The sequence below is a fragment of the Tachypleus tridentatus genome, chromosome 7 (genome assembly GCF_004210375.1).
Source record: "Tachypleus tridentatus isolate NWPU-2018 chromosome 7, ASM421037v1, whole genome shotgun sequence".
In the NCBI taxonomy this organism is placed as follows: domain Eukaryota; kingdom Metazoa; phylum Arthropoda; class Merostomata; order Xiphosura; family Limulidae; genus Tachypleus; species Tachypleus tridentatus.
The window spans coordinates 65,919,172-65,944,427 of NC_134831.1; the positions used below are offsets into that span (position 1 = coordinate 65,919,172).

The 25,256-nt window shown below is 31.2% G+C and overlaps 1 protein-coding gene across 1 annotated transcript in view; it reads right to left on the bottom strand.

The window, feature by feature from the left end:
- Positions 1–25,256, bottom strand: part of LOC143255854 (transmembrane 9 superfamily member 3-like) — a 60,023-nt gene that overhangs the window by 712 nt on the left and 34,055 nt on the right. Inside the window, exons 5-13 of the mRNA XM_076512181.1 lie at positions 21,366–21,443; positions 17,008–17,139; positions 14,464–14,630; positions 13,502–13,596; positions 7,297–7,427; positions 6,043–6,251; positions 4,632–4,778; positions 2,916–2,999; positions 1,028–1,104 (exon numbers count right to left, since the gene is read on the bottom strand). Of these exons, the coding sequence (XP_076368296.1) occupies positions 1,028–1,104; positions 2,916–2,999; positions 4,632–4,778; positions 6,043–6,251; positions 7,297–7,427; positions 13,502–13,596; positions 14,464–14,630; positions 17,008–17,139; positions 21,366–21,443 (1,120 nt within the window). The remainder of the gene's footprint in view (positions 1–1,027; positions 1,105–2,915; positions 3,000–4,631; positions 4,779–6,042; positions 6,252–7,296; positions 7,428–13,501; positions 13,597–14,463; positions 14,631–17,007; positions 17,140–21,365; positions 21,444–25,256) is intronic.

Below are 25,256 nucleotides of genomic sequence, written 5' to 3' on the forward strand. Positions count from 1 at the left end.
TCTGTGATTGCATTTTGCAGATTTGGGAATTGATGTTCCACTTAAAGGTATTTTTACTTTCAATTTTTATCATATTTAACTTTGAATAACTTTTAACCATCCTTTCAGTTAGATAAACTATTGTATGCGAAAAGCAGGAAGTTTATATTTGTAGGTTTTAAAAATTCTTATAGTGTCTGATGACTTTGTGAGGTTATGGGTGATCACACATTAGTGAAATTTAAAATATTATCATAGAGGCTTTTTCAAACTTATATTTGAATAAAATCAGATGCATCTCAAAATTGCAACAGAACATCTTAAAGAATTAATGTAATGTTCCAGAATAGCTATTTCAGGTTTGATACAGATTCAAATAAAGTTTCTAGAGGTATTTATATTCAATAATCCTACATGATTAAAGAGCATGGCCAGTTTTTTTTTTTAAAGTCTCACTTACATGTAGAGATTTCCAAATTAGAAAGATAACAACTAGATCAACGTCTGCTCCAAACAGTCGCATTCTTCCAACAATCTAAGTTTTTACATACTTAAAAAGAAGGAACCAGTAATGACATAAGTTCAAGAGTCTGAATGAGAAAAAACCAAGTTTAATAATATTACACCAAAGAATGTGGTTGACTGAACTTAAGATACTTAAATGGTAGATCTAAGTATACATTACTGATGCAAACATAATACTGCATAACACTCACATGTAACTTAGAAGATTGAAATGAAGAATCCTATTAATTAAGTTTCATTTCCTACTAATAATTCTCTTTCAAGCAAACTCATAAAAACCATAATAAGAAGCAAAGATATGCTTCAAATAGATATATAAACAAAAGATGACCCCAGAAAAAAACTAATGACTACCATAAGATGCTATGGCCTAGTGATGCAAACCCTCCTATTTTTTCCTATTATCATTTTCGTAACTCATAGGTGATTGACATATCTTGGTACAGTTTTTAGGTTATTACAAACGTAAATAAATATATACAAAGAGACCTGCCTTTAAAACTAAATTCAACAAGAAACTTACCACAAAGAACTCCAAGAGCTAAGCTGAAAAGAGCCATATATCCAAAATAAAATGCTGTTTGAAACAAGCCAAACATTCTGAAAAGACAAATATTTTGATAATACACAATTATTAATAGTGGAAAATAATTTAGAATTATGCACTGCATAGATGATATCTCAAATACATAATTTATATTTTTCAAAATAATAGTTCCTTATTATTACAATTTCTACCTATATTTTTGTTAGTAAAAAACCATACAGAAGCAAAAATTTACGAACTAGCAAAATATATGTCAATATTACATCTTCAGCAATGTACAGTGGAGCTCCATTTAGCCGCGGACCAGTAAAACGCGAAATCGCTTAAGCCGCTGTAGCAAGTCTCGTGAGCGATGTCAGCGAGGATTATCGCGGCTCACCGCTAATTTAAGAACGTGTAAAAACGCGGCTTACGAATTTAATCCTGGCTTTATAACTTCAATGGGATATTTAAAAAGGATTTGCTTTAATTTGGGAAATAAATAAAATATATTACAATAGAAATCGACCGTTAATCTACCTTATCCGCTCTCTATGTCAGCTTTATGGAGGCCACCATTGTTACCGAATCACACCTCTCCATACATTAAAGTTAATCCGCGGTAAATCCGTGAAAAAAGTGATCAATAATTAAAGTATTATTTTTAATTCGATAATCTGATATAATGATCACGCAATGGCCCGGATGAGGCTCCTCGGCAGAGCTGTTGGCGACTTCGGCTTTTCAGTCACAAAGGTTTAAGCCGCGGTTAAGCAGGTTGACCCCCCTACAAAAAAAAAAAAACAAAAAAAAAACCGCGGCTTAACAGCGCTCCACTGTACATTCCTTGATTAGCTACTACAATCATTTAGTGATAGGGTTTTAGGATATTAATATGGTATCAATATAAAATTTCAAATTCTAGAAAGATTCAAGTTTTAATATCTTACCAATTTGTTTGCAAAATTCATTAAAATCACTGCCTCTTGCAAATCAACTTATACATTACGATTTTGAATAAGTGAACAAGATTTTGTATTTTATAAGGTTAACTGACCACATATTATTGATCAAGTAGTACATTATTCTTTCTGTAATATTTGTAAATGAAAATATAATGATAGATAGTTAATTTATCAGTTTTAACTGATTCAAATCCAAAAATGCCATGGACCTTGTTTCGTTAAAGCAACAGGTGATGACATGTTCTCTAATGAAGAAATCTGACAATTTTTCATTTTCTGTTAATTAACTCTTAACATTTTTTGCATTGTTAAATTTTTACTATGAGTGAAAATTATACAACGATATAATTAGATTTAAAAATCAAATGTTTTTTTTTAATTTTCACTCATAGGTTACCGTGTTTTTATAGCAAAAAAAAATCGTATTTTTATGAAGTATATAATTAATAGAAACACTGTTTCGATAATAAATATATTTATTTTTATTGAATAATTTGAAACAAGTTAGCAATTGATAAATATTTTATTTCTAAGAGGGTCTCCTCATACTACAGATTAATAACTTATATTAACCCCAGAACTTTCAAAAACTGTTTAATATATGAGCACATCCAAAGATACTAAACAGTTTTTTGTAACTAGTATAGTTATCACCATGGCTTAGTTTATTGCTGGAAAAAGTTTGCAAAAAATCAACAAATAATATTATGCAACTAAAATGAATACTTAACTTGTAATGCAGAGTTTTAGAAACCATAATATAGAGTGCAGATAATAAATACAAATATTCTAAATATTTATTCATTTTTTACCTCTTGTATCTGCACTGTTATGATAAAAAAAAACAATACATGGAAAAAACAGAGGATACAAATTTATTTTTAGTACCATTGGACAAGTATAAAAAAATTAACGCATACTTTGTCTTGAAGAAGAAATAGTAAAAGGAATAGACATAGACATAGGCAGCAGTAGATCCTCCAGCTAGAAAACTAGTCCACTGCCTAAAAGATAATGAAAACAGTTGAGTAGTTATGATAATATATATATATCTTTTATTGTATAAACCATTTATATGTATACTTTCATCCTTTTGATTCTAGCGTAAATACTGAAGATTAACAAATATAGTAAAGAAACTCATACAATGAGAATAATTAAATATATGATAAAATTATGAACATAAATGGGTCTCATTTAACTACATTTTTAAAAAAGTGTATGATTTATGGTAATTCTGTAATAACAGTTAAATATAAAAAACTAACCTGCTTTATTAAGCATTTTGTAACCAGATGGGGGCCTACACATATCTCAGAGTCAGAACTTGGAGTGTAATAATATGGTGGCATGCAGACACCCCAAGAATGTTTGTTTGGTTTTTTGTGCAAAGCTACACAAGGGCTATCTATGCTAGCTGTCCCTAATTTAGCAATGTAAGACTAGAAAGAAGACAGCTAGTCATCACCACCCACCACCAACTCTTGAGCTACTCTTTTATCCAACGAATACTGGGATTGACTGTCACATTATAATGCCCCATGGCTGAAAGGGCAAGCACGTTTGGCATGATGGGAATTCGAACCCATGACCCTTGGATTACGAGTAGAGTACCTTAACCACCTGGCCATGCCAGGCCCCCCAATAATGAGATCTTACTTTGTAACTATATGGTGACATGCATGTACACCTAAGTCAAATTTTATTTTGTAAGCATGTGGTGACTTACATACACTTCAGGAGTCAGATCTTAGCTTCTAACCATATGGTGACCTGCATGCCCCTCAGATACAGTTCTTGATTTGTTAACAGATAGTGATCTGCATGTATTTCATAGTCACATATTAGTTTGTAACCATTTGGTAGCTTGCATGCACCCCCTGAGGTCAGATATGAATTTCTAGCTATATGCTGACCCCATGAACCAGATCTTAGTTTGTAAGCACATGATGACATGCATGTATCTCAGAGTTAAATTTTATTTTGTAACCACATGGTGACTTGTGTGTATCTCAGAGAAAATTTTTGGTTTTTAATCACATGGTGATATGCATATGCCTTGATCTGTAACCATATGTTGACCTGCAAACACCCCTTAGAAGCAATATAAAATCTTTTGTCATCACTGTCTAGCTTTTGGTTATAAATTGTACATTTTTTATAAACTGCTACAACATTTCAGATAGCTCAGTTTCATTATGTAATGCATACTAATGTATTAAAGAAGTATTAAATGTTGAGTGAAAATGTGAAAGTGTTTAGAAACAAATAGTGTTACAAGTTCACACTTAAACTTATTTGGGCAAAGAAAAAAAAAGAACTATAAATATAAACAGTAAAATTTAATATTACTACAGTGTAAATAATATAAATATTATATACATAGTAATTATTTTCAGGTATCTGTGGTACGAACAGTACACTTTAATTAATTTATGAACTCATTTAGCAATAGGATAAAGTATACATATGAATAAAAGAGTAAATCTCACAAAAATATCTATGAACAACTTGGTATTCTGGCACAAATTAATAGTATTCTAGTAAACCACAATGATACAGCACAAAAAGGTATTTAAAAAAATACAAAACTGATGGTGCAAAAAAACTAGTAAAAGAGTACAAGTTATGCTTACCATCTGTAATCCTCTGCATTCAACAAAAAGTATACACACACAATTGTGACACATACTGTGACGATGGACAAGATAAAAAACACCAGCAGCATAAAGCCAAACACATAGTAAATCTTGTAGGCCCAAAAAGAAGTGAAGATGAAGTACCTAGATTAAAAAATTTCAGTTTTATTTGCATTCTTTGATTTGTCTTATTTGAACTTGCAACAAAAAAGCAGTAATACTCAAATTCTTGTTTAATTTCAAACCTAAAATAAAACATAATTTTATAAGATATATTATTGCATTAAAATCTGTAAAATTAGTCATAATTATGAAATTTCTTATCAGTCATAAAGAAAGGAAGATTGGAAACATAAATCGATATTGGCACACACACACATATATATATATAAAGAGAGATTTTCAGTAGCCATTGGTACAGTATAACCAGTATCACCCCACTGGCCCAGGCATCATTATCCCCAGAGACTTTGCCTGGTGTCCCAATCTGCCCCTGGTAGTAAACTATCAATGCTATACAAAATTATTTAAGTGTAAGCTTACAATAATCCAAAGTATTTTCAAGGGTTATATATTACAAATGTTTATATGAATGTGGTGTATTGCTTAGCATACTAGCAACTGACTAAAGTTTTCATGCATTTTCTAAATAATGACACAATTCTTTTCTATTTCTATTCAGATTCTTTGATATTACTAGTTATATCATTAATGATAGTTTTGGATATCTTAAAACTAACTTTAATACCAATGAAGATTTCTCTTTGGTAATTAAATTACTAGCATTAGTTACAATGTTTATAATAATTATAGTCATTATTTTTCACATTTACAACTGAATATTATTTTGCACTGTTGGCTTAGTGCATGGATTTAAGACTGACTCTTTCAAGCTGGTCAAGCCTAATGTAATATTGGAGTCATAACATAAAAGAAATGATTAATATCATGATTCAGTGCACTTTCATCAATATGAGATTTTGTTTTCTTATGAATTAATTCAAGATATTTAAAAGTCTAGTTAGATTGTTATGTTGAATTTATTCCATTAACACACTGTTACTTTTATGTTCTAAAGTATAATAATCTCACAATATAAGATATGTATTTAAAATTTCTTAAGATATCACAGTTCCTCACACTATTATTGTAGAAGTTTTTTATAAAGTTAAATAAATTGTTGAATGTATCCAACAGTTAAAATCAATAGACAGGTTAACTTGCATCTAATTATATATTTCGTAATTTAAATGTAAAAAGAAATGAAACTGAAATACAGAAGTATATTTAAAGGATAGCATATAAATAATTTTCAAATATCTTTTAATACTGATAAGCGTTTCTGTTTGTTTTTCCAAGTAAGTGAGATGAACAACATTATCATATGTGAAGATAAATATGAACTCACATTTCAATGAAAATTGAGCCAAATGGTAAAATACCACCCAGAACAATGATTACTGGGGGCTCCATGAACCATTTTTTCTCAGGAATAGGCCGAGGGACAGCATTGATCCTGCATGGATAGTTGGTCTGTCCAAACATGTTCCGACCCAGAACAGTTCCAACCAAGGTCAAAGGTAGGATCACAAAGAGACATATGCAGGTAACAGCCACCTTTGGAGATAATCAGATATATTTAGTAATGATTGTAATATATTTAAAGTAACCTAACTAACTTTTAAATTTAAAAGCCTAATAAAAATAACTCTCTACAATAACTGTTGGGTAACACATTTTTATTCATGTGTCATTATGTGAACTAAGCTACCAATACAACTGTTAATGCAAAAATTGTAAACTATTACAAGTCATTGTTTACTCAAAGTAGAAAATTTCTTTCCATCAACAAGGTAAAGTTATTGAGAAGTTTATTTCTAAATATTAAATCCAGTTTCAGTAATGATTAAAATAAAACATGTAAATGTAACTATATGGTTTGACTGTTTGTGTACTCATCTTTCTTATCTATAGCTTCAACTGAAAGGACATTAGCAAACTTTCTCCATGTAAACAATCAGTCACAAGTAACACTGAGCTATTCAAAATGTTACTTCTAAAATGCAAATAATTACTATGTTATTTTGTAATACAGTAAAAATAAAAACACTATTTGTATATTGATAAATAACATCATATAATAGCTGCTTGACAGTAATCAAAAATACATTAATGCATACTAACTGTTCAAGATTAGTTAAAAATAAAGGATGGCCTTTCAGTTACTGCAAGAAAAGCAGGCACTGTGGTAAGTAGCAAGTGTTGTTACGTTACAACATCCTAAAGTTGGACCATATGTAACTGGGAATAGAAACAATGCTTCACTTATATCACAATGTCAGCTACTTTGATAGTAAGGCTGTAAGCATGTGAAGTAACTTGCATCAACAAATTATAATATAGCAGTTTTCATATAATGACGTTTGTTCTCACATTCCTCATCAAGTTATAAAATCACAAAAAGTAAATATTTAAGATTAACTTTCCTCCTTCTCTGTTGTGAATACAAACCAAACATGAAAAATTACAATTTATCATGGTGTTTAGAAAGCTATATGATGTAGGATATCTAACAGTAAACTAATCCTTTGTCTGAGATAATAAACATAAACTGAAGATATTACCATGTTAATAAGTTGTCAATAATGAAATTCTGACTTACCATGGTTCCAAATGGAATAGTACGTGAAGCATGGTAGTAAATGGCAACTAAGTTTATCACAAAGGCAGTTCCACAGACAGGGAAAGGTAGAAAAAAAGCACTCACTATCATTTGCTTGATCCATGTTTTACCTTAAAAAGTAACATACACAGATTTCAATTCTTGTGTTTATTTGAGCCAATTCAGTACTTCACTTACAGATGTGTCTGGTGGAAAACTATATTTTTACATAAAAAGTTATTCCAAAGAAAACTGTGCAAAAGAATTTAGTAAATCTTACAAAAGAAGTGACAAACAAAAGAATTTTGTGAAAAGCCTATTTAGTTAAGATTTTTTTCTTTATAAAACATGATGACCAAGTAATACCCTGCACACCCAGTTTTGAACTAATTATAGCAACTTCTGCATCTGATCGCATCAATAAAACAACTAATTCATGATAGCAGACAATTAAATATACTTATCTACTATTTCATCTCTTACTTCTGTCATGGCAAAATGTGAAATCTGTTAGAATGTGGCACAGATTACAGAAACTGGTGCAGCTGTAGATATCCTTACACTCCAAAGATTCCATATACTAATTGTTACAACAGAAACAAATGCATGCATTTATGCTGTGTGATTAATTTTACAGTTCTGTCTGAAATTCATTTCCCAGCTAATAATTTCATGCTGTAATGGAAACGGTAAGTGATTACAAATATACAGTGTAGTTAATCACAGCTTTAGCAGAATTTTAACATTTTACATATATGAATGCTAAGTTATATAGAAATATACATGTTAAACTTATTTCATCTTCAAATACAATGTTCCATTATCATCACACAAAGTACTTTTCAGTACTAAACCTAGCATGTTTACTGCAGTACTTCATGGTTGCACGCAAAGTCTATAAGTTTTTATCATATAGAGAAATCATATTAACTTCCTTTAGCATTTGTAATATGAAGTACATGAAAAATGTTTTGTTAATCCCAAAAACATTTATGAATGATAAACTAGAATGGGTTTATACAGTATTTATTCACAAAAGCAGTTAATAATATTATTAATATGTTTGCATTATTCTTCTACAGAGGTTGAGCACATCATATTAAAATTATTTTGGAGCCAACTGTTAGAGTCCATATTATTTCATCTGGTCACATAAAAGGCTTCATCATAAGGCTGTCATGTCCAAAGTACACTCCTTCAATATGATGACCTTCCACAAGCCATCTTTCATAGGAGAATGACAGTTTCTCATTGCTTGTTACAACAGTATGATTGCACAGAAACTCATAGGTGTTGTGTATGGTAATTTGACTGGCTTGTCTTAATAAGAAATAGCATGGAAACCCAATTCATTCTCAAACTGCTTGTGTTGATACTATATCCTTTTGCATTTGTTTCCAAATGAAAATCTATCTTTATTGTGTTGCATATTTTTCCTGGGACAAGTAAGTGGATTTTACCACTAAATTTCTCCATTTATAGACTCTCACTTATTAAATGATGTTACCCTTTGCTTACCATGACTGTTGTACACCATTTTGCAAGTATCTTTATTCAGGGGTCCTGGTAGTCCATGTTGATCTACATTCCTTATTTTGTAATGCCATAAGTAAATGGTGGTAACTTCCTTCTCAGAAATTCTAAGTGCATGATTTGAAAATGTCTTTATGATTGTGCACAGTTATGACAGAAAGTGTTCGTACCCCTGTGTCCCGAGTGATTTTTTGTTCTTAACTTAAAAAGTATCATAGTAGGCTAATAGAAGTATAATATATTATAAATATTATACTAACACAGATCTACATAAATTTTTATGTAAATTAAACAACAAATAAACTGTTTAGAAACAAATAACCAAAAATAGAAGGAGCAGAAAGTGTTCGTACATTTCAGAACACATAAAAAACCGATATTCCCGTAAAAATTTTGTTCAGTTTGGCGAATAAACTACATTATATCATTACAGAACTACACACTGGGTTCATAATTATTGGAATTTAGCCAGCAAAAAAAATGTACTTCTGGCAATTAAACGCCACATCTGTCAATATCTGCTTGGTCATCATGGAGAACAGGAAACAACTGTCTAGTGATTTAAAAAAACCAAATTATTGTAAAATACAAGTCTCGTGTGTCTCTTTCCGGTATTGCTACACAACTTAATGTGTCGAAATCTACTGTTCAAAGCATAATTGCCATGTTTAAGCTTACAGAATCAACTGCTAACCTCCCTTGTTCCGGATGCCCCAACAAAATTCCAGAGAACCAAGAGGAAGGTTTTCAGAAAAGTTAGTAGGAACCCTTGTTTAACACGTAATGACATACAGAAACTGGTAAGGGAAACTGGGGTTGAAGTAAGCACCTCTACAGTTACAAACATGTTATGCTCTTCTGGGTTTAAAGCATGCCGTCCTCGTAAACTCCATATTTAAAGCCTGTTCATTTAGAAGCATGATTGAGATATGCAAGAAAGCATGTAGATAAGCTCTTTACCTATTAGACAAGACTAAAATGAGCTTTTCAGCCACAATGATGTTCGCTATATTTTCTGTAAGAAGGGGTAACAAAATCTTCCAAAGAACACTGTCCATACAGTTAAATATGGAAGTGGCTCAATCATGCTATGAGGTTCCTTCAGCTCTTCTGGTGTAGGCAGCCCTCACTGCATCAACGAAATCATGAAAAAAAAAAAGAGTACGTTGATATATTAGGCACTTATATCAAGAATGATGCTTGGAACTTGCGGCTTAGGCGTCGTTGGATCTTCCAGCAGGACAATGACCCTAAGCACACATCAAAAGATGTTCAATCCTGGTTTCAGAGGAACCATATGAGCATTCTGGAGTGGCCATCGCAGTCACCTGATCTCAACCCAATTAAAACGTTTGGCATGAGTTGAAGACCAGGTTTCATCAGCATCATCCAAAAACCTTGCAAGAGTTGCAGGCCTTCTCTAAAGAAGAATGGTAGAAAATACCAATCAAGTAATGTCAAACATCATGGAGGGCAATGAGGAGAGATTGTGCCAAGTAATTCACCTGAAAGGCTACACAACTGAACATTAAAGTAGATGCACGAACACTTTCTGCCCCTCCTATGTTTGGTTATTTGTTTATAAACAGTTTATTTGTCGTTCAATTTACATAAAAACTTATTTAGATGTGTGTTAGTATAATATTTATAATATACTATACTTTTATTATCCTAATCGTGATACTTTTTAAGTTATAAGGAAAAAACTACTCACAATGATTCACAGGGGTATGAACACTTTCTGTCATAACTGTAAATGATTTTTTTTGTCAGAAAGAATCAAAATCCTTTCTTGAAAGTCAGTGATGTCGAGAAAACCCACTTGTAGAGAAATATATATGCAAAAACGGCTCTTTGGGTTCTACGTAAAATATTTTCTCAACCCAAATGAGCTGTTTTTGCATATATACTTTCTTGAAAGTGATCAATTTTTGGTGGCATCAGACTACCTAGAAAGTGTCCAACATTATCAAAATGTACTTCTGATACACTGATATACTTCTACTTTATATACTGGCTCTGGTTAGCATGTGACTTGTTGATTTGAATATTCAAAATCTTTCAGTATAATATACTCAAACCTCTGTATTTTAAGTTTCTGCAGCTCTATCATTATCTGCAGTGTAAGATAATCATTAAGACAATGCATAAAAGACGTGTTATAGCAGAAAAACCCACTTGTAGAGAAAAATATATATATAAAAACGGCTGGTATGGGTAAAGAAAGCACTATGTAGAGGAGCAAACAGTGTTTCAATTTTCTTTTTGTTTTGCATACCATATATTCCTGACATCAGCAGAAAAATAACCAACATTTGGCAAAAACAAGTAACAAAATATGACATTCCAGTTAATACCAAATTTATTCAAAAACCAGGCACAAAACTAAGGTCTATACTATGTAGAACTTACACTGACAAACACAATACCAACATTATTTATAAAATACAATGTGATGATTGCCACGACTTCTATATTGGAGAAACAAGTTGGAAAATGGAAACCAGATTCACAGAACACAAAAAGTCACCTTTACATGTTTTCAAATACTGCAAATCAAATCAGCACAACATAACCATAGAAAACACCCAAATAATAAATAAAGAAACAAACATAAACAAATGCAAAATTAAAGAAGCCTTACTTATACAATAACTTAAGCCCAAAATAAACCAATACAAAGAAATTTATGACATTAAATAGTCATATTTTAATATGTGGTCATCACGACCCAAATAATCCATTTTGTAGCTCAAAAAAACATTGATAGATTGATATCATGAGTTCTGTAATGTTATATATTTCTTTTAACCTTTTATAATCCATGTAAGGGTTTTTCCCATTAACATAAATGAAGTTTATAGGTGAAGATGATAAAGGGTTAATACAGATTATTCTTAAACTTTTTATTTAATGAAATGGTAAAAACCTTTCTTTCCTAACACTCAAAGGTTTTCCTCTATAAAGACACAGTACCTTCCTTACCTGACATGTCTGTGGGCTTCACTGACTACAATTTTAGCTGCCGTAAGCTATGTGAAGTTTTGTATTACATCTAAAAGTGTTTTGTTATAGTTGTATACAACTCTTACAAACAGGTCTTACAGCTGTATCTGTAAATCCTTTTGTAATGTAACAATATGTTACAGGCCTAAAATCTTTACTAAGTACACATAATTCAAAAAGTACTTATGTTACATGCAACATGCTAAACTATAAATTTTGATGAAAAGTAATGTTTATTTCAGATTACTGTATCTACTTACATGAAATATATGAAATTAACTCTTATATGTATTTTACACTTTACATATGCATTCTCATTTTGTGAATTTGTTTCATATTTTTGAACTGAACTCAAAGCAGGTTCTACAAATTCATCACAGCTTCAAGTTCAACAATTTTCTTTATCAGAATTTCAATCACTTGGGATTTTTTTTGTAAACAAACATAGTATGAAGAAATAAGATGGTAAACCAAACATGAAACAGAAGAAATATAACTGTGGTTTAAAAAGGATAATCTGCAGTTTAGTTAAGAAACAGTTTTGAAAAAACTGCTTTTAAAACTATTCATCTCTGCTCATTCACTATCATTTTAGGTTGACATTTTCTTCAACTTTCTTCACAGATAAGTGTAGAATTTTAGAAATATCTCATTCTCTGTGGGTCTGTTTCTTATGTAAAGCGACATCTTAAAGCTATGAATTCTGAACTCGAGGTACAGATAAAACTTTGTGTAGAAAGTAACGCTGACTATGTGGCCTTGCCCTCAAAGATTCCAAATTTAAGTCAAAGTGATCAATATAGCATTTTTTGGCAAATAGGACAACCAATTGATCTCAAATGGTTTTTTTTTTGGTAATGTATAATCAAGAGAGTTGTTATTTAAGTTTCTTCTCTGTGTGAGGATGTATTCTAATCATTCTAACCATGATCAATTATCTGTTAAAATTTTTTAAAAACTTCGTGGAACCTTCATTGATGTTCTTTCCCTCCCTCTCACTTTCTTCTACACATATATCCCTACTCTCTGACTTCTCTTCAATAAAGAATGTTGGTGCTTTCTCTCAAACATTTACACACTCCCTCAACTAAATAGGCTTGTTTCAGCCATATTGTTTGCACTGTTTGCAATGAAGTCACAAGAATCAGTTATGTGATGACTTTACAAAAATTCTTCACATCAGCAAATTTTCATTTACCTTGTGTTGCAAGGAGAAAAGAATAAATCACTTCTTCTTTAAATGGAATGGCAATGACATCAGAATACACTACAATGATACTCAACCACACACCACAAAGTGGGACACCAACACATAGGGAATTTTATTGTGGAAACTTTTAAATGTTATACAACACATGTGCAAGAAGTAGGAGCGATGCACCTAAGGATATTTTGATTAAAACACCTTTAGCAAATTATTTTTTTGTCACATATTGTTCAATTTTATTGATTCTAATAAAAATATTTAATCAGGTAAATATATCATTTTCATTTTTTTGGCAAGAAATTATGATTAACATGGTTGATTTAATCAAAACAACTCAGGGTATTTAAGACCAACTGTATCTGAGTTATGCCAGGTACTCTGCTAGTTAAGCAATAGAAAAAGGTTTAAGTCATCACTCGATAGACAAAACAAAAGTATGAAACAATTATTCACTCATACCTCCCATACGAGCAAATAAACCTCCACCAAAGTAACCATTAACAGGAGAGGTAGCAGCATAAACAAAAATAGCTGTACTTAATATGGATCCTCTCCTGAAAAATAAAAAAACAGATACTTTAAAAGCATAAAAAACAATGTCCATCAAACTGTATTTTGCATTGCTTACTTACACTATAAAAACACTTTTTAAATAAGACTTTAAAATAATACATAATAGCATATACTAAGCTATATAAATAAATGATAATCAACATTTCTATGCCGTAGTTATGACAAGTTGAAATCACTGCTATTAAACAAGATTATGGTGTGACTGAAATTATTTCATATTAATGTTTTTTTTCCATTTCACAACTGTAACATTGCAAATTCCAAATAACCTTTAATTACTCAGAGCAATACACAAATAAATTATAATTTCAACCTTTGACTGCTTGACCTCGAACAGAAAAATGACTGCATGAATTAAGGACTAATAAGCTTTTTAGTTAAAATATTACACATTAAATTGCAGTAAATATTCCCAATTTACTCTCAAAGATGCCCAAATAGTGAACAACAATCCAAATATAAAATATACATAAAAGAATAAACAACGTTTTAGCCTCATCCCATATTTCTCTAGCTTTTCCAAACACCATTTTAGAACCTAGTTAATATAAATGGCAATCCTATAAACCTGCACTGTAATAATTTCAAAATACAGAGAAATGATTAAAGTTGATGTAAAAAAACAATTACATAAGTAATCAATATTTGTCTAAAATACATTCCTCAAAATTAACATGTTTCTGACTTAATGCTATATTTAGTAGTGAACATATAATTCTTTTTCAAACCAAATTTCCATTTAAAAAGTGATCTATCTTTAACTACCAAGTAAAAATAAACATTTCTTGATAAGGAGAAGAACAAACATTCTGGCCCCACATGAACATTTAAGTATCTCTTTCACATACTCTGTATAAAGCTCTCCCACAATAGCAAAAGTTATCACAGCCAGACTAACTACAGTTATTTGGCAGCCACTTCCAACCAGAGCACTGAAAAGTAGTGGATGAGATGGTGGTCGAAACACATCTCCATGTACTTGTTTCCACCCATATTCACTTCCTAGGTCCCTTTCCTTGAAAAGGAAAACAAACAAATTTAGATAAGAAAAGGATGTCAAGGAAAATGTTAACACCTAATCTCAAGATATCTACACATGAATCATAAATATTAAAACGTCAAAATACTGCTTGTGTTATAGAATGTTTCACTGTGGTATCTTTTTCTTAACATGTATATAATTTGATAGTCATTACAAAATTTTAAACAAGATAACTAAATGTTTTGCACAAAACAACTGTTTCAGTAATTCTTGGAAATACTGAACTGTAGAAGGTATTTACTGATAGTCTACAGTTTAACAATTTATTATTTTAATTTAAAATACACTTCAGTTATATAACAGCATGTAAAACAAATAAAATATGTCTTTATATTAATGTGATACCCATTCTAAAAATTAGCTGTAATGAGAAAATTAAGCTCAATTACTTTATTCTACACTTTATGTTACCGCTATAAAAAATATATATATACAAATTTTCAATATTTTTCAACAATTGTTAGGTGAAAGTATGGATAAGTTACTTTCAAACACATAATATCTATAGTATTATCATAAAAGTTAAACTGACTTATTTAGAGGTAAATAAATAATTATTTTATAAAACTTTCATATTTTACACTCAAAATAACTTTAGCTTAAAATAATTTGAAAGTTGCCTTTCTCTGATACAACACAAGTCACAGCAATGTTCTAATTAGTAATATATTGTACACTTAATTAGATTTAAGAACTGTATACGTTTATTTAGAAGACATGTAAAATAAAACATGAATCATAAGTACCCTCAGAGTTAAAAGTTTATTTTCTTCTGGTAAAAAACATTATACGGGTTCACCATTGATTTTCTGGTAACTGATGGTCCTTTAATCTGGACAAAATTAAAACATTATACGGGTTCACCATTGATTTTCTGGTAACTGATGGTCCTTTAATCTGGACAAAATTAAAACATTATACGGGTTCACCATTGATTTTCTGGTAACTGATGGTCCTTTAATCTGGACAAAATTAAAACATTAAACCATTGAAACTGATGGTCCTTTAATCCAGACAAAATTAAAACATTATACGGGTTCACCATTGAGTTTCTGGTAACTGATGGTCCTTTAATCTGGACAAAATTAAAACATTATACGGGTTCACCATTGAGTTTCTGGTAACTGATGGTCCTTTAATCTGGACAAAATTAAAACATTATACGGGTACACCATTGATTTTCTGGTAACTGATGGTCCTTTAATCTGGACAAAATTACAAAAACTCACTCAGTTAAAATTCCCCTGACCACCAGAATAGTTCATTGGATGACCACAGATGGCATTGCATGTGGCATGCACTCTTTCAGGAAAGGCTACTTACTGACCTTACAGGATTTAGTGTATCAAGGAGAAAGAAGTTGTTCATGAGTTTCTTGAGTATGCAAACAGTTTTATGTGACCTTCTGACAAGGGTATAGCAAGTAATTTTAATGAAGAAAGTCTGGATGAATGTTGACAAAAAACACATGTTGTTTATCACTATGCTGACTATGAAATTATGGATATTGTTTTGAATCCTGATAAAAAGAATGAAAGTGATGAAGATAAAACAGACGTAGCTGAAAGACTTACTATGGATAAGTTAATTGAGTTGACAGATAAATTAATCAGTGAGCTAAAGCAACAAACCTTCATGACAGAACAAGAACTAATGTCTCTTCATTTGCTGTATGAAAAATTACACAGTGAAAGATCAAAACACATTTAACAGCTTTGTATGGATGAAATGTTTAAAAACATAGCCAAGAAGAAAGTGTGTCAGAGCAGTAGCCCTACATCCAATAGTTTTGTGGCTTCAACTTTAAGTACCCCATATGCTCCTCCTGCAACATTAAAATTCATGATGAAACAGACAGTAATCCTGACAGACCTTTGTGATTAACTCTACAATTCCAATAAAATTCTAAATCTTGCCACTTTGGAAGCAGTACTACTGCAACATTCTTTGTAAGTACAGTAATTAATAAACCTGTATCATTTATAAAACAAAATAAAGTTAAGAACAGTGCTTTCATCTATTTATAAATACAAACTCTTTTTTTAAAAGCTACATGTGTCACCAACAAATGTTTCATTTAGAAATGATAATGTGGGAAACACTGAGAAGATATCATTTATTGAGATGAACAGATTAGTGAAAACATCAGTCAGTAATATTCTTAAGTTTCCTAAACCATATCAAATAACATAAAATGAGGTGGAGTCATAACATAGAGATGTAAATCCCTAATATACTTAAGATATTAAACTTGTGATTTAAGTGTTATGAAAATTATTATTTAAACTTTAAAATGGAATAATTTGTTCCTTATGTATAACAATTCAAAACTGCATCATCTTTGTGATACCATATCATCTCGTTCTTCATCTTTACTGTATCGGGCATAGTCCTTACGTAATGTCCTCGTCAAGATCATACTGACCAAGCCCACCAAGAAGATGACCATCATGAAGGAGTTGAAGATGGAAAACCAATGGATCTATTATTTTAAATGAAATTAACAAATAATTATACCACACTATGCATTTCACTTTGTGAAAAAATGCAGCATGAAAAAAATTTTTTTATTGAATTTTCTTAAAATTATCTAAAAGTGTAATTTTTTATAAGTAGCTACCTGAAACACCTGTACATTTTAGATCAGCATCATTCTGATAATATCAGATATTTCTTATTGTGTATGTTTACTTACAGCAGAGCCACATTAAACTGTCTGCTGTGTCTACTGAGGGGAACTGAACTCCTAATTTTAATGTTATGAATCAGTAAACTTACTGCTTTCCCAGTAGGAGACTTCTTATTGTGAAATTAACACATTGTAAATATAGAGACAATCAAATCAAATCTTTAAACAATACCCTCATGTAATTCAGAGAATTACACACACACACATATATATAATATGTATTACCACCAAAATTATCCATAAAAACCATAACCTTAAATTTTGTGCAGTGCATTTAACATTAGACATAAAAAATACATGCTGTCCATATACCTTGTTTGATATAATGACTTGATAAAAACATTCTCATGTTTTCTGTTCTGTTTCCACACCAATTTGTATTATATTAAATTTCTTTCAAGGTACAAAAAATATTTTCAGGAAATCAACCTGAAACTCTATTTTAGATTCAAACCAAATTAGCTGGGTCAATACTGCAGGTAATTGACCCATGTGACTTGTAATGTCAAAAATCAAAACTACACATCAATGATTTTGTAAGGTAAAATATCTTTTGACTATGCCATTGTGTACTGAGATATGTGAAAATATGGTGCATCTTCTATACCTTAACTTCAATACATTTTTAAAATTTACAGAGTGTTTCAGGGTTTATTCTCAACATAAAACAGTGGACAAAGGAATTATTTTTCTTGTCTTGGTTATCAATAGGACTGCCTTTGCCATCATTATGGTTGTTGCCTGTGTTCTTCCTTTAGAATATGTTACTGTAGCATGATAAATGCTAAAAATAGAAGCAGTGGTCTGTTCTATAGGTTATATTCCACCCTTTGTTGACATGAGAGTGACCCTCATTCACGTGGATGGCAAGTTTACCTGGGGAGAGGGAAAACTTTGTGTATATAATTATGTTAAGTTATTAGGATTCACAGAGAACTCAGCCAGACTTACAAACTGTATAAAAGATTTTCTGCAAACATTTTTAAGAAACTTAAGATCAGAGATTACAGTTACTGAGATTTTGTTTCCTTGTTTGAGGCAAACTCCTCGAACATACATATAGATTTTGTTCAGCAAAGATTAAACTCTAGCATAACAGAGCTAGAGGTAACACTGAGAAAAAGCATAAATGCAGGTCTGGTCTCTCATTCAGGTCTAAAATATAAGCTTATGTCTTATCATTAAATCAAACTTGACCTTATTTTCTCTTGTGAAGTAAGTACTGTGATTCTTTAAGACCTTTGTCCAGTCTTTTTCTTACATGCAAAGACTTAGTTAAAGACAGAGAAAATCTAGACATTGCTCTTTAACATAACATCCAATAAACCCTTCTGTTTTTGCAATTACTCTGAAGAAGATCAGGGCAATCTGAGAATGCCACATATTTGATTAACAAAAAATAGCAACAAAATTCACTGAAAGTTAATTTTATTTTGAAATCATTTACCTTTAACTGTTACTTATATTCTCACCTTGAACATTATATCATACACCACATAAACTAGTGGCCAATTCTGAGACCAACCCCTAATGTTCAGGAATAGCCATTCCTTACCGGTTCTAGAAATGCTAATTGAGAAGGCAGTCATTCAATACTGCCATCATTTATGTTGTCTCTCTTAACCAAATAGTAGGACTAACTGTTAGAATCATAGACAGTCCAAAGCTCAAAATGTGGGGAATCTTTAGTAACATATCACAGATTTAACACTGGACCTCTCAACTAACAGTCAAGCAAACAAACCACTAAATGACACTCCGTTTCCTAAATAATATCATTTATTATGACTGCATTCATATCCATATTAAAGAAGGAGAGAGAAATAAACACAATACAAATTCAAATCTACAAAATGTGTATAATACAAGCATGCCAATGACATTTATGAGAAAAAGAGGGAAAGGGCCTGCCTAGGGGGGTTGGGGGCATGCCCCCCTGGGAAATTTTAAAAAAATGGATGCTATTTGGTGTGATTTGGTGCAATCTGGGACATAATTTCTTTATGTTTTTTGACATTGCAATGTTGGAAAAGTACACAATAAATATCATATAAAATAACAAAAGGAAATTAAAAGACTAAATCAAACTAATAAAAACTATAACTTTCATTTACAGTTTTTAGCAGATTGATTTATTCTTTTAATTTGCATTCATTTTTAGAAGATATATCAAAATATCTAAAATTAACAAATACAATAAAAAGTAAATAAATGAAATTTAAGATTGTTTATTTGCTATTTATTCAGTTTAATTTTTTTCTAAATCAAAATATATTAGTAATATGAGTTAATAAAGCCAAAATAACTCAGTAAGTATTTCAAATACAAATCATTTCATTATTATCCTTTTTTGTCATCAATAACATCATCATCATCAACTACTGGTATGCTGCCAATTAAATGTTTTACAGTCATTGCCAATAACTACTTCTCTGCTGCATATATTCCATACAATTTTCAAATCACATAAAATTACTCTTTTGACTAATCATGACTACCTACAGTTCAAATTGTTCATCTATGCAATCTTGTCATTATACTACTGGTTCCTTAATGTCAGTGAATTTTCCATTCTTTCACAAATTGACAATACAAACTAAAACAGCATATGAAGGAAAGCTATGACATTGCTTAAAAATTCAACTACTGATATGGTTCAATATTAAACTACTGATATCAGTGATATGCCTCAGAAATTAAATTTTGTACAGTCACTGACATCAACAACTACTGCTCTGCTGCATGAATTCCATTAAAATTTCAAATTACTTAAAATTACTCTACATGACTACCTAGAGTAAAACTTGTTCATCTATACAATCTTGTCAGTAAATTACTGGTACCTCAATATCAGTATATTTTTCATTCTTTCACAATACAAACTGAAACAGCAAATCAAGGAAAGCTTTGACATTGCTTCAAAATAAAATTAATGATATGCTTTAAAATAAACCACTGGCACTGTATGCTGCAGATAATAATAAAATGTTTTTCAGTCACTGATATCAACTTCTGCTCTGCTGCATAAATTACAGTCAAATTTCAAATCACTTAATTTCCTTTAATCAATCTTGGCTACTTTCCTCTTTTTCGAGACAAGGGTTTCCAGTGCTCTCTTCCGAGCTTTTTTTCTCTCCTTCTCTGAATGGGCAGCTCTCTGTGCCTCTGCGGCTTTCTGGACTTTCTCTTTAGCCAAGGTGGCTGGGCCAGTTTTCACAGAACCATAGGCCTCAAGCCTTTCTGCCCTTTTCTTCTGATTGTCCCTCAGCTTTGAGGTATACTTTGAAGCTGCTGATCTAGTGTCCTTACACATTCTCTTGTTTACAGGATTAAAATGAACATCTTTCCTTTTAAACATTTCAATCGCTGTTGTTTCTTCGAAGCGTAGAGAATATTTTATCGTCTGGTATGCATACGATACCAGACCACGAGACCTGCAACAAGACAAAACGAGACTGCCTCCAAGATGGCGGTCACTTTTTTTTTTTTTCTGCAATAAACATTGAAAAAATATGATTTCTCCTCAAAAACCACCTACCCGGCCCCCAAATCGCTCATATTTTCTCCTCGAATTTACACGAATCTCGTGGGTGATCGTTGGCCGTTTGAAAACCGTGGAAATCTGCGTTTCAGTGGAAAAATGGCATGCATGATAATATATCAAAGTTCTCCTTACCCTGTGCTAGATCTACAGAATGTTTATAATGTATCAAAGTTCTCCTTACCCTGTGCTAAATCTACAGAATGTTTATAATGTATCAAAGTTCTCCTTACCCTGTGATAGCTCTACAGAATGTTTATAATGTATCAAAGTTCTCCTTACCCTGTGATAGCTCTACAGAATGTGTATAATGTATCAAAGCTCTCCTTACCCTGTGATAGCTCTATAGAATGTGTATAATGTATCAAAGCTCTCCTTACCCTGTGATAGATCTACAGAATGTTTATAATGTATCAAAGCTCTCCTTACTCTGTGATAGATCTACAGAATGTTTATAATGTATCAAAGTTCTCCTTACCCTGTGCTGGAAAAATGATGGATCGAGATACTTATCAAATCTGTCTTCAAATTTAACACTTGATGGTATCCAAACAACCTGCATAAAAAATTTGAATAATTACTAAGAAGAAATTTTGTTATATAATGCTATTTCTTCTTGAGGTAACATACATACAACATACATGAGGTGTGATCAAAAAGTTCTAAGACTTCACTTTTATTTCAAAAAAATAATGTACATACATCAGTATTATATTTAAAGTAATCTCCCCCAGCTGATACACATTTGTTCTAGAAGTCTTCAACTGTTATGTGACTAAGTTCTGCTTTTACATTATTATGAATGACTGGAATGTCATCAAATCTCTTTCCTTTCAACTTAATATCGATTTTTTGGAATAGAAAAAATTCACATGTGGCAAGACTGGGAGAATACAGGGGTGTGGTTTTCACAGGAATGTTTTTTTCTGCCAAACATTCTTGAACAGACACAGCAGTGTGTGAAGGCATGTTGTCATGATGAAGATGCATGCAGTTTTTCAGTTAACATTGCCTGACATGATCCACAGGAAATGTCCAGTTCATCAACAACTTTGAGGATAGTTAATCATCAAACACTTTGAACTGTTTTCTTTCACCTTAGTGACCGTTTCATCAGTGGACAATGTCAATGGTTGTTCAGAACGTGGGTCATATTTGACTGATTCCTGGCCATTTTGGAAGCATTTTATCCACTGATAAACAACAGTCTTACTTAAGCAGTCATCACCAAAGGCAGTTCTTAACATTTCAAGGATTTCTGTTCCTTCTTTACCATTTTTCACACAAAACTTGATGCAAACACGTTGCTCTTCTTTTCTGTCCGTTTTTATAATGACAGGAGCAAGAGAGACATCTGTCTTTGCACACGTTTTTTGCAACATAGGTATAAGGTCTAGAGAAATGGCTTGTTCATGGGGTAGATCACTATTTGTATTTTGTACACATCTCAGTGAAGCTCACAGCCTCAGTACTGGCAACTGTAACAGAAGAAGTCTTAGAAGTTTCTGATCAGACTTCGTACATATGTGTGGAGCCAGGTTATTTATATCATGTAAATAGCTATGGTGTTTTAGATGCAATAAATGTCTAACGAATTTTTTTAGGCATCCAAATTCTTAATCTGTACATTTGAGAACAACTTATTAATAGAGAAATAAAATTTGCATTCGCTTATCTCTTGAGGATTGCAATATTACGAGATCTTCATGAATGTTTGGAGTTAACATCAGAACAAAAAAAGATACCATATCTTAAGAAAAAAAATTTAAATGACTCAGGTCTTAACAAAGTTTCTGCATTATTTTGGAAATTTTTCATGAAACAACATCCAATTTAAAATTTTTCATAAATAGTATTTTAGTTTTAGAGTATAGTATAAACAGTAATGATTTATATGAAACTTTTCAATTCACACAATAATAATTTTGTTTTTTTCAAAAGCCAAGTAACAGGAGTAGTAAACATTTTAAGAATTTCTTCCGTGCTTTTAGGAGAGAGGGATAATCAACCTTGATGAGGTCCACCATGGTCAGATGGTTAAGACACTCGACTCAGTTGCGGGTTCAAATCCCGTCACACCAAACATACTCACTCTTTCAGCCATAGGGGGAATATAATGTGATGATCAATCTCACTAGATAAAAGACTAGCTCAACAGTAGGCTGTGGGTTACGATGAATAGCTGCCTTCCCTCCAGCCTTATAATTAAGAACAGCTAGTGCCGATAGCCCTCATGTAGCTTTGCACAAACTCCAAAAACAAACAAACAAACAATTAATGAGTGATGTTGATATTTTTGGATTATGAAGAAAAAGTGATCTTTACATTCTATGCATATAGACATTATGCTTTACAAGCACAGTTCAAATAACATAACACTATTTTGTCAAGTAAATATTGCCCAACTTTTACCTAAAATGTCAATGAAAGCTCTGATAAAAGAGAGTACAACATGCCAGTACAAGTTTTCATTCTTGTAATACTAAAGAAATGAATAGTTGGGTATAAAGGATAATGGTTCACCTTCACTTATAAAAAAAATATAAATAAAAAACAGAAGAAAAGAAACAAAATTAATAAAACACTTTAAAAAAGCCTACACTTAGGCATGTCTAAAAGAAAAACAAAATGAAAGAGAACAAAAAAAATAAGAGCCTAGAAATAATTTACATTTGTAAGCACACATTTATATTTTCTAAAGCAATAAAATGACTTAAACTGTCCAGTTTTTCAATCATATCTTGTATAAATAGTTATATACACCTTTCTATTTAAATTATATCACAATATACGCTATGCTATGTGACAAATTTTGTTTATAATTTCCACAGAGATGTGTTTTGGCCACTACTTTCCAGTACTATGGTTGGAAGTGGCTGCTAAATAGCTGTAGTTAGCCTAGCTGTCATAATTTTTTATATTGTGGGAGAGCTTTATACAGAGTATGTGAAATAGATACTTAAATGTTCATGTGGACCAGAATGTTTGTTCTCCTTATCAAGAAATGTTAGTTTAACATGGCAGTCAAAGATAGGTCAGTTTTGAAACTGAATTCTGGTTTCTAAAAATAACAGTAATAATAATAATAATGTTATCATTCATCTTCTAGTAATATACATAGTTTGTCTTAAAATAACTTTGTAGCAACAGTAAAACTTATTTCATGTCTTATTAATTCAATCATTTATTATATTTTTTTCTTACAAGTTCCTTTCAATCATCTCTATCACTAAAAAAATAAAATAAAAACTGAAAGAATACTTTACATAAAGCAGTAGTGGCAAACATTTTTAGCAGTTATGCCAATTTTAAGTTCTTGAATTTTGAGTAAGGTGCTACTGACACAAAAAAACCACTACAAACCAAAGACTATAAAGAAAAGCTTTACAAAGTGAATGAAGAAATGTGACTTGTATTTCATTAAAATTTCATGTGTGTTTGACAAGTCTGAAAAAGATCTGTTGTATGTGCAGTAGCATGTATTGTGGTATATCCTAAATGACATGTGTACTGCAAGTTTCTGCTTCATATGCCACAGGTTAACTGCCTCTGGTTCAAAGAGATAATTTTATAACAACAACATATCAAAAAACATGATATGCACTAATGGTAGATTAAAAATACAAACAAGTCTTAAATTAATCATATTAAATGAAATACAAGCAACAAACAAGTTGTCTGTACAAAATTTCTATTACTAATATAACTATGTTGCATTATTTAACAGTACTAAATATACAAGAAAGTAGAGTGAATTGTGTGTTGTCTAGTCTACTGGTTCACCAGGCAGGTTCTTTATTTTGTTAAGAACTTTCAACTATTCAATGATTGCTACACACAAGTGTGTGTTTTAAATCACTTTCTATTTACAAATATACAGCAGGGCTAGACACATAATACAAATTTAAGGAATAAAATATTCTTCATATCTCTTCCACTGATGAATTAATTTACATTTTCCTCATATGTTTCTGCTGATACTGATTCCAGGTCTTTAAAATACAATTATATTTGTAAATTTTACACAATTAAAGTCTATGTAAAGTGAGACATTAATTTTATCCCAACTTTCATTTCACTCATTCTGTGTGTTTTAATACTATTTTACTGAAAATGTGGCTTCATGCTGGACTTCCAATTGTCAAATATATCTTTGTCTATATGGTATCTCTAGCTTCAACTGGACTGAAATTTCAATGTAAGTGAAGATAAAATATTATACGGTTGTTTCTTTTGATAAGAGTAAACATATCTAACTGTAATCTTATCATTTTTTTTAATGAAATACATATATATATTTTCAAGCATGAGAAAATATGTGCAGTGACAAAAGAATGCTACCATTATGTAAACACAACTACATGCACAC